At 53.4% G+C, this 12,905-nt stretch overlaps 1 protein-coding gene across 6 annotated transcripts in view; it reads right to left on the bottom strand.

The window, feature by feature from the left end:
• The window catches only part of SULF2 (sulfatase 2), a 148,638-nt gene that overhangs the window by 15,989 nt on the left and 119,744 nt on the right, over positions 1-12,905 (bottom strand). For all 6 annotated transcript variants that reach the window (XM_036825484.1, XM_036825481.1, XM_036825482.1 and 3 more), the window contains 4 exons: positions 11,637-11,765; positions 10,144-10,200; positions 8,809-8,938; positions 6,689-6,881 (listed from right to left, as the gene is read on the bottom strand). In XM_036825484.1, coding sequence (XP_036681379.1) covers positions 6,689-6,881; positions 8,809-8,938; positions 10,144-10,200; positions 11,637-11,765 — 509 coding nt within the window. The remainder of the gene's footprint in view (positions 1-6,688; positions 6,882-8,808; positions 8,939-10,143; positions 10,201-11,636; positions 11,766-12,905) is intronic.

Raw genomic sequence — 12,905 nt, 5'->3', positions numbered from 1 at the left:
TGGACTCGGTACAGAAGTTGGTTCAATGACAGGGAATGGTCTCCACGACCGAAAAACATCGCTCTGTCTCTTCTTCTGGGGGGTTATCGGGGCCCCGGAAAACCTCTATAGAAGCTCAAGGGCTGTCCCTCGCCCAGGCTAAAAACAATAGGTGAAAAATTTCCCTTTGCATTGAAAACAAACACTGGACCTTTCCTGGGTGACAGGCCAGGACAGTACTGCAGTCAGACTCAGGGGTTTGATTCCACAGGTGGCATCTTCAAACCTCTCATGGAGACTGGAGGTGACCCTGGCACTACCCTTTTTAGTATAAACATCTGCCAACTCACCAAGTGTCCTGGGTGGCTCACCAGCCACCCTTGTACAACTTGGGGTATTACAGCTGCTCCCCTGATTAAGCTGCCCAATACCACACTATATATATGGGTGGACCAGAAATCTGGACTTCCTTGGCTCAGTGACAGAACCGAGCTTTAAAGGAGCTCAGCAAGGAGCCTGTGTACCACTGGTGAAAACACTGCTCCTGTGTAACCCGAACGGGACAAGGAGTGTCCACCTTACCTCTAGTAAAAGAGAAGGTTAACTCTTTCCATCAGTGGAGGGAAGCGCGGCCATGTTATTGGACTGACCTACACCCAGGACTGGGGACTGGTTTAATGGGGGTGGAGAAGGGGCTTCGGTTTGTTCTTTAGTTTGTTCATCCTCATTCTAATCTCTGTTCTTTTCTCCCTTCGCAGAGCTCTTAGCACTCAGCTCCTAACCTGACTTTTCTCTCCATGGCCACCAACCCTCCTTTTAAAATGTGAAACTTCCTGGTCAGTTTTAGAGGAGGGAATGGTTGAGGCTCAGAGCAGGTCACCCCAAGATGCGCCACAATGGCATATTGGTTCTTTTGAGTTAAAGTTACTTAAGAAACAGCTGGTGGCCAAAGAAAACATAAAAAAACACTGACCCTCCTCTTTCCCCCCTAAAAGTGGGAAATAAATCTCCCACGTGAAGGTCCCTTCCCTATACCAGGAGAAGAGAAAGCATCCTTATCACCAGAGTCAGGGAATTCAAGGCTAAGAAAGCTGTATAAACTAACTTTACTCCTTCATTAGTCTGCTGCCCCAAGTACCGGCCCCTTTGTTCTTAAATCTTCACAAATAATTGTTTCCTTGTCTAAAAATGATGTGTAAACAACCTGCTTTGGTCGCTCTGGGGTCCCATTTCTATGAGACCTCTGTGTGTATGAATTAATTTTGTTCTCCTGTTCATCTGTCTTGTGTCAAGTTAATTATCTGACCAGCCAAGAGAACTCGAGAGGGGCAGGGGGTAAATTTCCCCCTCTCAACACAGGCTCAAGTCAGAGCCCAGATCTCTTGTATCTTCTGTATATGAAAAGACAAAGTTGATCAAGTTGCTAACACTTCAGAAAAATGGGGTTGGGGGAGGGTGGTCACGGAGGAGCACAGATTTCTAGCTTCTGAAGAGAAAACGGGAGATGCGCCGCCTACACCGGGCCCACAGGCAGCGTGGATGGCGGGGCAGGAGCTGATGTGCTGCCTCTTCCGACGGGGCAGAGTGTTTCCTGTTTGGCCACAGTCCCCGCTCCTCCTTCCATTTTAGGTCTGACCCAGGCCTGCCTCAAGTCTGTAACCCCGCTGCCCTGAAACATCCATCTGTTCTCGGAGCAAGGCCTGGAGCCAGGCCCGACCCGGGTTTCTGCTGGGCTCCTAATGACCACCAGGTGGCGACCAAAGGTCGAGGACTGGCTGGAGGCCGGGTGGTGGGGCCCAAGAAGGGAGGAAGGGGTTCCCTCTTCCGCATGGCCCAGGCCAGGGCTCCAGGATCTGGCCTTGCTCCACATCCCCCAACCCCCCGACCCCGGGGCGGTTGCTTGTACCTTTCCTCCTTGTATCAAAGTCTCATGCGCCAAAGGATCTGGGGGTCCAGGTCCAGGAGAGGCATTTCTCTGACAAAGCCTTGGGCCTTTTCTGACTCTGGGCAGCTTTTTCCTTGGCTTTTTCCTCCCTGAGTTCAGTCTCCGTGAAGCCACAGTGCCCGGGCCCGAAACGCACACAGTACTGAGCTGATCTCCCTGCGGGAGGAGGTCACCCCTGCCCAAGGGGGCCAGGAAGCAGGCCCAGCGGGTTCTTTCCACTCCTTTGTGTTGCTTGCTCTGGAGTTCTCCACCCCCCCAGCCAGGCACCCAGGGGTCCCCAAATTATGGCCTCCAGGCCCAATCCTGCCCTCTGCCTGATTTTGTACATAAGTTACTCTCAACCATTTGCAGAGTCCTTGGCTCTTTTCTTGCCACAGTGATGGAATGGCGCATTTGACACAAAGATTGTTTAGCTCCCACAGCCTCAAATATTTACTATCTGGCCCTTTACAGCAAAAGCCTGCCAGCCCTGGTGTACACCTTTTCCGGGACTGAAGCCACACCACTTGCTCTCCTTGTCACCCTACGTGTCTTTGTTTCCAGGGTCCTGGAGATGCCCTCCCTACCACATGTACTGGGAACGGGGCACTTCCTAACGCAGTGGCCAAGAGCTGAGGCTCTGGGGGCTTCCCTGGTGGCGCAGTGGTTAAGAATCCTCCTGCCAATGCAGGGGACACGGGTTTGAGCCCTGGTCCGGGAAGATCCCACATGCCGCGGAGCAACTAAGCCTGTGCGCCACAACTACTGAGCCTGTGCTCTAGAGCCCGTGAGCCACAACTACTGAGCCCATGTGCCACAACTACTGAAGCCTGTGCGCCCAGAATCCGTGCTCCGCAACAAGAGAAGCCACCGCAATGAGAAGCCTGCACACCTCAATGAAGAGTAGTCCCCGCTCGCCGCAACTAGAGAAAGCCCGTGTGCAGCAACGAGGACCCAATGCAGCCAAAAATAAATAAATAAATTTATTAAAAAAAAAAAAAAAAGAGCTGAGGCTCTGGACTCTGATTGCCTGAGTGCAAACCCTGAGCCAACGCACAGGCAAGTGAGTTAATTTCCAAGCAGCTGTGTTCTCATGAGATACCTACCTTCCAGGGCTCTTTGGATTTTGACATGAAACAGACCTGCTAAATATTTCAGCACATGGAAGCTGGCATCCAGCAGCTGCTCTGCTAGTTAGGGACACTGCAGCTGTGACATCCTCGCCCAAGGTCACAGCTGGGCCCTCCCACCTCCCCAGGCCTGGGAAGCCCAAGGCAGTGTGGCCTGCTCTCTGGGGTGGGACCCACAGGAACTTTGTGCTTCCTCTTCCCCTGACTTAGAGCACTTCCCCTCTGCTAGTCACATGGCCTGTTCCTTCTACATACTTGGCTCTCGTTTAAATGTCAACCGACCACCCATCCTACAGCTGCCGCCCCTCTCTACCTGGTCACACCACTGTTTCATTTCCTCCATGCATTTTGCACCCAGGGAAGTGATCTTCCCACTTTGTTAACTTGCTGACACCTGGCCTCACCCATGAGGTCCAATCCATGTCTCTCAAGTTCACCTCTGTAACCTCAGCAGCTGGCATATGGCAGGGCTTGCGGATTTGTTGGGAGAAGAAATGAATAAACACCGGCCACGTGGACCCATCCCCGGGTCCTCATCTCCTCCCCCTGGGTCCTGGGTCTCCCCTCTGTTCTGGGTTGGCTGCTCTACCTGCATCCTCACCCCACAGCCCACACCCCAGTGGGTTAGGCTGAGCCGGGGTCTGAGCGGCTCTGGGCCAGGGCGTCTCAACCTCACAACTGGCAACACTCTGGGGCCGGATAAATCTCGGCTGCGGGAGGCTGACCTGTACCTCCCAGGATGCTTAGCAGCGCCCACAGCTTCCACTCCCGGGATGCCAGGGGCACCCCTCCCGCTGCCCATCACACACGATTACGACAGGCAGAAATGTCACCACGCGGCCAAGTGTCCCTGGGGGGCAAACTCGCCCCCCGTTGAAAACCCCTGCTCTAGGCTGGCTGCTCAGAAAGGAGTGACGGAGACCATCTTGCTGGCAGGCACGCGCAGGAGGAAGAATGTTGGGCCAGGCGACGGGGCCCAAGTCCCCCAGGCGGCCGTGTGAGCTGATCTTTCCTGTCTGCTGTAAGGAAACACCCTCGCCTTGCTCCCAGGATGCTGTGAGGGGCATATCAGACGGGGCTGTGATGTCACACCGTCCTCACAGGAGGGCCTGGGTTGAGCCGAGTCTCAGTTATTTAGGTGCATTTTTCTCTCCTCTAAGAATTAATAGGAAAAACAAAAAGGCTTAACTGAGTCACAAGTTCTTGTCTTAACTTAAACATTACCAAGTGTGCCATGTGCTGAAGCAAGATGTTAGCTGTGTAATTCAACCAATCATTTTATCCGCTAAAAAAAGATTAGCTTAGTAGTTACTAATCAGCTTGTGAGGAATCATAATGGGGGACCATCAGTTGGGATGCACCACTTGAGGCAGCAGCCGGCTTGTTATGGAGACACACCTGCTCTGTAACGAAGGTGTCCTCTGCAAAGACAGGAAGAGACCTCAGCCTGTCGCCAGACACCCAGTCTCTAATTAGGCTACAAGGGAATCTGATTCAGCCTGAAAAAGGAAGGGAATTCTGACACAGGCTACAACAAGGATGAACCTTGAGGACATTATGCCATGTGAAGTAAGGCAGTCACAAGAGGACAAATGGTGCATGATTCTGCTTACATGAAGTACCTAGAACAGTCAAATTCAGAGAAAGCAGAGGGGTGGTTGCCAGGGGAGGGATGATGGGGAGTTGTTGTTTAATGGGTACTGAGTTTCAGTTTTGCCAGATAAAGAGAGCTCTGGAGATGGACGGTGGTGATGGTTGCACAACGATGTCAATGTACTTAAAGCCACTGAACTCTACAGTTAGAAACGGTTAAGACGGTAAACGTTAGATAATGCATACTGTACCACAATGAAAGAAAACAGAACTAAAATCTCGAATTAGGCTTTGGCTCCCATTAGGTGAGGGAGCAAGACATTCTAGCCAGGGGACTGGATCTCACTGACACCGAGCCCTTGGCACCCAGAAACCTGCCAAGCATCCTCAAAGCCCAGGCGCATCCTTATTTGAACGTTCGGCAGGGAGCGTGCTTCCCAGGGGAGCTGACCCTCAGAACGGGGTCATGACTACCCAGTGTGACAGCTGAGTCTTGCAGCCAGGTCCAGAGGACTTCCTCCTTCCCCTCCTCTGCTTGCTGGTTTTCTAACTTTCTGTCCTTCTTCAGCCCCTGCTGGGGGGAGGGGTGAAGGTTAAGGCAGCTTCTCCAGTTGGAATGGGGGGCTCTTCCTCCCTCCAAAGTACAGTTGACCCTTGAACAACGTGGGGTTCATCTGTGTATAACTTATAGTCAGCCCCCCGTATCCGTGGTTTCTCTGCATCTGTGGATTCAACCAACCAGAGACAGTGGAGAACTATAGTATTTACTATTAAAGAAAATCCATGTGCAAGCGGACCTGTGGATTTCAAACCCGCGTTGTTCGGGGTCAACTGTATAGTCGATTCCGTTATTCGCGGTGGTCCTGTTCTATAGCATCACCTTGCTGCTGAACTAGCGAGTATGGAACCAGTGCTCCTGGGGGAAATACGGGGTAAGATTCCTGCGAGCTTCGGGTCACAACACGCTTGTCCACCATCAGTACCGGGCCTTACTGCATGTGTGTCTTTGTCATGTCTGTTTAAAGACACCCGATTTGGGCTTCCCTGGTGGCGCAGTGGTTAAGAATCTGCCTGCCAATGCAAGGGACACGGGTTTGAGCCCTGGCCTGGGAAGATCCCACATGGTGCGGAGCAACTAAGCCCGTGTGCCACAACTACTGAGCCTGAGCGCCACAACTACTGAGCCCACGTGCCACAACTACTGAGCCCATGCGCCTAGAGCCTGTGCTCCGCAACAAGAGAAGCCATCACATGGCCAGTGATAGGCCTGTGCACTGCAACGAAGAGTAGCCCCTGCTTGCCACAACTAGAGAAAGCCCACACACAGCAACGAAGACCCAATGCAGCCAAAAATAAATAAATAAATAAGTAAATAAATTAAAAAAAAAAATAAAGACACCCAATTTAACGCACGTGTTGATTCACCGACATTGAACTCACGGCAGCAGCACGAAGACTCGTGCCTGAACGAAGCTTTCTCACTTACATGTTCCCCTCCATAAAGCACATCACAGCCGCCTTGGGCTTGGGGTCCCAACACAGGATGTCAGTGCCACCTTGGGGCCATTTTAGATAGTGAAGTCACCGCAAAAAGATATGAAATACCACAAACATGACACTAAATAGACACGAGGGCTGAAAGGAGAAGGCAGAGCGTCACCTTGGCTCGACCTCAGCTGGGAGCCTGCATGTTGGGTGACTCGAAATTTTGTGCCACTTTGCAAGTGAACCGGTCCAGTGCCTGGAGTGCAGCTGGAGGGATCCTTTGAAAACACAGATCTGACCCTGGCTCCTCTGCTCAAAACCCTCCGGGGGCTTCCTTCTGGTCCCAGAGGGGCCCCACCCCCTGGCCCGGGGCCGCATCCCTCTCTCCTCACTTTATGGTCCTGCTCTTCTTGGCCCTGGACACAGTCAGCTTACCTTCCTTCTTTATTACTCTCTGCCCCCTGGGATGGGTGCATCAAGAGGGGTGGATGTGGATTTGTCTGAATGAACTAATCGGGCTGCCCCGGTGCGGGTCCCTCCCCTCCGATCCGATCCCCTCCCCTCCCGTCCTGCGTACTCTTCTTGAAGAGCTTCTTCCGGCGTCCGGACAGGCTCAGCTGCTCATCCCCGCTGTCGCAGACGCAGGCCTCGCCGCCCTGTGCGTAGTACTTGGGCACCAGGTTGGAGAGGGCCCTGCCCCCGGGCCGCGCGGGGCCCTTGCACTTGTGCAGCTTCAGCTTCCCCGAGGCGTCCTCCACGCACTGCCACTTCTGCAAGACACACCGGGGCCTCAGCCTCCCGGGCCTGGGCCAGCCCGCTCGGCCGCTTCTCCTAACTGGCGGCTGCCCCACCGTGCCCGCCCACCCCGAGACCTCCCTCTAGCGGCCTTAGCTGGACGCGGGCTCAAACGGGCTCTGTGATTGGAACGAGCTGCTCCATCACGGATGGACACCTGTCCACCGTGGGAGGAGCACAGAAACGGTACCCAGGGTGATGCGCTGTGGCTGAGGGTGAGGGTGAGCCCAGTCACAGGGAGGCCCCTCCGAGAGCAGCTCCGGGGCCGGAGGGCATGGCTCGTGTGCAGGGAAGGGCCTTCCTGGAAGGTGCAGCATGAGACGGGCAGTGGCACTGGGGCTGGGGGGCTGGGGGAGGGAGGGCAGCTGAGCAGGGCCGTGACTGCATCCGCCGGCGGGTGAATGTCTGGGCTGGGCTGGGGTCCTGGAGGACCTAGAGCTATAAGTGTGGGGGCCATGGCTCGATGCCTCCGCTGCCAGTCTAGGCCCCCAACCCACCCCCGGTGCTCCTTTCCTTTGGGTTAAGCAGTGCGCTCAGATAATCTGTTCTGAAGATGCTGATACTTGCCCTCTCCCCTTCCTGGGACGGCCAGACCCTCAATCTGCAGGGAGGGTGGGGGATGGGCCAGCAGGGGGATTCGACAAGAATCCCAGGGGGACAAAGGGCCCTTTGGTCTCGTCGGCTCATTTCTTGTAGCTCAGCACTGAAATCGGAACCACTTCGGGGATCTGCCCAGATCATCAGCTCCAGGAGGGCAGGGCTTTCTGTCCAGGGAGTCTGAGGCTGTTGCTGCCCCAGTGCCTGGAATTGTGCCCGGCTACAGAGGCAGCACTGAACGCTGCTCTAATGTAACCCAAAGCTCTCGCTCAGTGGCACAGACGGGTACTTCCCAGACAAGATGCCCTCCAGAGCATGGGGAGGGGTCGGGGGTTGTGAACAAATGCTGGGCGGCCGGGGGCACAGCCACGAGGACAGTCGGGTGCTAATTCTGAGTCTAGTGATAAGACAGAGCTGCCTGGATGCAGCCTGTGAGACCCACCCAGCTCATGCCCTGGCCTTGGCAGCCTTGGTCTGTTAATGAGAAATGGAATGTGGAGGCCCTGGTTTTACTTATTCTTACTGGTGAAACGGGCATGCATCTTCAGGCCTGTGCCACCGTGGATGAGCTCAAAGTCCCAGCTCACAGACCGAGGCAGGGAAGCATCTCCTGTCTGCCCTGCTTGCTCGTCGGCCCTCCCCTCCCCGCAACCTCCGAACCGTGCCTCCTGCTTGGGTCCCTCTTTGCAAGGCTCTGCCCCCACCCCTCCCCTCTCCTCTCCAGAGCCCACCTTGGCCTCCCAGGCCTCAGAAGATCCTAGTTCAGACTCTCCGAAACATCAGTCCCAGTTTCTGCTACCTCTAAATACTATTTGGATTATAATTTCCTTAATATTTCTCTTGAAATCAATTCACATTTTTAAAACTTAAACTTATTTACTTAAAAAGGTAATTCCCTATTATTCCTATATAAGCGGAAAACCAGCCACAATGATACTCTGGGAGAGTGAATACAATGGAAATGGTTATTTAACTTTATAAATATTGTGCAGAGGTTGGCTATGTCTTTGTTCAAGAGGGATCGGGCATGAGTCACAGCAGCTAAAGACACACGTGCACCCACAGGAGACTTTGCCTCTAATGTGAGCAGGATTGGAAGAACTTTCTGAGTGTCGCCTGTACCACCTGGCATCACCCTGTGTCTCACACATCGGCAGGGGCACTGGCCCCACTGGCTCCGCTGGTCTGAAGGCCGAGGAGCAGGCCTGGGTCATGGTTAGCCGGGGTGGTCACTGGGAGGGAGGAAGGGATGGGAGGGGTACCATCCCCAGCCCCAGCCCCAGGGCACCAGCCGACCATCCTCACCTGCCCCAGCTGCTCACATGCGGTCTGGTACTCGGCCCGCTGACACAGGTCTTTCACGCGCTGGTACTTGGGCAGAAAGTTCTCCTCCGGGGCATCCACCTTGTCACTGTCCCTCTTGTGGAGCAGTTTGCTGTGGGGCAGAGAGCGGAAGTGGGGCTGGCCGCCCAGCTCCGGAGGAGTGCACGGCCCCGCTCAGCCCTGGTGTAGGGTCACCATGGAGGATGCAGGTCCAGCCGGGCCACATCTTCTGATTGTCAACAGACTTAAGAAATGGGGATTTTCTACAAACAACAAATGCTGGAGAGGGTGTGGAGGAAAGGGAACCCTCTTGCACTGTTGGTGGGAATGTAAACTGATACAGCCACTATGGAGAACAGTATGGAGGTTCCTTAAAAAACTAAAAACAGAATTACCGTACGACCCAGCAATCCCACTACTGGGCATATACCCAGAGAAAACCATAATTCAAAAAGACACATGCACCCCAATGTTCATTGCAGCACTATTTACAATAGCAAGGTCATGGAAGCAACCTAAATGCCTATCGACAGACGAATGGATAAAGAAGTTGTGGTACATATATACAATGGAATATTACTCAGCCAGAAAAAGGAACGAAACTGGGTCATTTGTAGAGACGTGGATGGATCTAGAGACTGTCATACAGAGCGAAGTAAGTCAGAAAGAGAAAAACAGATATCGTATATTAACGCATATATGTGGAACCTAGAAAAATGGTACAGATGAACCAGTTTGCAGGGCAGAAATTGAGACACAGATGCAGAGAACAAACGTATGGACACCAAGGGGGGAAAGCGGCGGGGGTGTGTGTGTGATGAATTAGGAGATTGGGATTGACATGTATACACTGATGTGTATAAAACGGATGACTAATAAGAACCTGCTGTATAAAAAAATAAATAAAATAAAATTCAAAAATTCAAAAAAAGAAATAAAAGGAAATGGGGATTTTATAAAATTCCTCCCAAATTACATGAGTTGGCAAGAAGTTAAAAAGCACGTGAGACGTTATACAGACAGGACAAAACGTGTCTGAAGGACACAGGTGGCCTCCAGATGCAAGTTCTATGTCAACCACAGGAAGAGCGAACGGGCTTCCCTGTGTACAGGAGGCTGTGGACACAGACTCCCAGCCCCTGGTGGAAGGTGTCATCATAGCAGTGGGATCCCTCCTGCCCTCGACAGTGAGATCTTTAGTATCAGGTGGGGCTGGTGGGGCTGCCAGGCGCTTCCTGGGACGGGGCTGATGGGGGTTGCCCGAGTGCTGCTCAGCTCAAATGTCCTGGGGCGGCTCCTCCAGGCCCTGGCACTCACCCTCTCTCCACCAGGAAGGAGTCCCGCCAGACCCTCATCTTCTTTTTCAAGTGAAACCTGGGGGAAAAAAAGCACACTTCCATCTCCTCATCAATGTGGGGGGCTCATGTGTCCCTCTGTCCTCCCAGAGGCAGGGATGGTGCTCAGAGCCAGCCTTGATTCACAATCAGCACAGACCCGGGGGGCAGTTGGGGCGAGCAGGGGATGCTCACACCCCCCAGGGCAGAGCTGTATTTCCCCAGAGACTTGGGTCTGAAGGTACATGGGGCAGAAATGACCCAGGTCACAGTTGCTCTAAGTCACACATAGTCGTGTGTGTGTTGTCTCCGTGCCTCCCAGGAAGTCCAACAGTTCCCCGGTGCTGGAAGAGATTGCTTCCTCTTTAGTTCAGCACCAGATGCAACTTGTCCTGACTTCAGGTTAATTACATTGTGTTTTGGCAGGATTTTTTTTCCCTTTGATCCTTTGTAGTTGGATTTGTGTAATTTAAGTGTGCGTTTCACGTAGTTTCACTCTATCATTTCCATTTCCCGGATGGGGCCTCAGGCTGAGAGAGGAAGCGTCCATCCTGCACCTGACTCCCAGGTGTCCTGGCTCCCAACCCAGTGCCCCCGCCCCCCAAAACATGCCCATTTTGTACTCTTACAGCTCATAACACCTTCTAGTCAGAGGGAGGAGGCTCAACAGAGGTGGTTCCCCTACAGGACAATCGGATGTGGACAGACAGTGCCCATCAGGGCTGGACCCGCTGAGCTGCAGGAGATGCACGCTGGAGGCGGCATCAGTGCTGTGAGGCTAACTCAGTGGGCAGTAACACTGGTGGCCACTAGATGTCGCTGCTGCCACAGCAGTGACAGTGTCCTTTTCCTTTCTTGTCCCAGCCAGACTCAACTCACCTTCCCACCTAGTTTTTGCTCACCATCACTGTTCGTTTTTCTGCCTCCAGGACACCTAGGAATATGTTCCCATCATACCATCCGGCCTTAGAGCATGGTGATTAAGAGACTCTAGCCTGTAGCCTAGAGGCTGAATGCCCGGAGTTGGGTCCAGACCTGCCAAGAGACCTCTGACAAGTCACTTGACTTCTCTGGATTCAATTTCCAAATTGGTTAAGATGGGATCATAATAATGCCTACCTCACTGTGTTACTGTGAAGATCAAAACGATAAAATCCCCTACAAAGCATAGCAAAGGCCTGGCATAAAGTACGTGCTTAATTAGTGTTAACCGCTGTTGTTATTTTTTCAAGTTTTATACAGTTTTTGCTCTGGAGGGTCCTCGACTGGTCACCGTGGCCACATTCCAGCTGGGAAGGTGGACTCTTAGAGAGGGGGCTTCCTTCTCTCCCACAGCAGGTTAAGTGGTCAGGATGGGGGGCTCTAGAACCCCAGCTCCTGACCTTGGAAATACCCCCCTCTCAGACCCACACGTCTTGGCCATGAGTTCATATAGTTGGGATGCCTGGTACCCCAGCACCCACCCCGGCCCCTCACCGATTTGCCGGCCGCTCTGTGTCCAGCAGCTTGAGGATGGATTTCCCGTCCATATCCGAGGGGATGTCCAGTCCTGCGATGTCCAGGATGGTGGGGGCCAGGTCAATGTTGAGGACAATGTGGGGATTCCTGAGGGAGGCATGGAGAGCAGGACTTAGTCACCTGGGCAGTGATGACCCAGCCTCCCTCGGGAGAGGGGCAGCCGGAGGGATGGAGATCACCAGGGGCTGACGCCCTGAAGGTGGGAAAGCTGCCATTGATCGTGTCACTCTCCTGCACCTCGGCCCTCAAAGCTCCCCTCTGCGCCCCCAATTCAGCTAAACCCCACCCCTAACCTTCTGTGCCCTCCACACCACCACAGGGGCTGCACTTCACAGGCCCCAGCTGGCTTCTGCTTGTCTGTTTCTTCTGCCAGGAATGCCCTCTCTGACCCCACTCTCTGAACAAAGGACACCTTCAAGAGACACCCCAAATCCTGGATCTTCCCCCTGACCCTTCTCTGAAACTCTGAGGCAAACACTGGCCCCCTTGCTGTTCCTAGAAGGCCAAGAATAGTCTGGCCTCAGGGCCTTTGTCCTTGTGTCCCCTCTGCCCTGAATGTTCTTCTTCCAGACTCCAGTGAGCACTCTCACTCACCACCTTTAGTTCTTCCCTCAACGATTACCAAGTGGCCCCAAGATCCCCATGCTCTGGGGTTCACACCCCCCTGTGATCCCCTCCTCTTGAAGGTGGGCCAAACTTCTAGAACATGGCAAAGGTGATGGGATGTCAGACCAAGGTGATGTCACGTGACAGACGACTCTGTCTTGTTAGCTGTCCCTGCCTCATTTCTTTGTCTCCCCTGGCTGGCTTTGAAGAAGAAAGCTGCCATAAATTCACCCCAGCAAGGACGCCTGCTGAATACTCCGAGAGGCAGGCTGTGTGAGTTCAAGTCCTCTGTTTGCACTTGAACAGCCCCTGGAGTGGGGAAACAGGTCCTTCCCCAGTTGAGCCTCCAGGTGAGACAGCAGCCCTGGCTGATGCCTTGATTTCAGCCTAAGCAGAGGACCAACCTAAGCTACGCCTAGACTTCTGACCCACAGAAACTCTGAGATAAAGCATGTGTGTTGCTTTCAGTTGCTAAGTTTCTAGTAATTTGTTACACAGCACAGATTACTGACACAAGGCCCTTCCTGAGGACCCCATTTAGAACTGCATCCCTCCCCATGCTCTACCCCTTCTTTGCTCTGTCTTGCTCCTGAAGCCTTGTCACCCTCGCATTTTACTATA

The sequence above is a fragment of the Balaenoptera musculus genome, chromosome 15 (assembly GCF_009873245.2).
Source record: "Balaenoptera musculus isolate JJ_BM4_2016_0621 chromosome 15, mBalMus1.pri.v3, whole genome shotgun sequence".
In the NCBI taxonomy this organism is placed as follows: Eukaryota; Metazoa; Chordata; class Mammalia; order Artiodactyla; family Balaenopteridae; genus Balaenoptera; species Balaenoptera musculus.
Note: the sequence above shows the minus strand (reverse complement) of the source record. Positions and strands in the feature narration are given on the sequence as shown.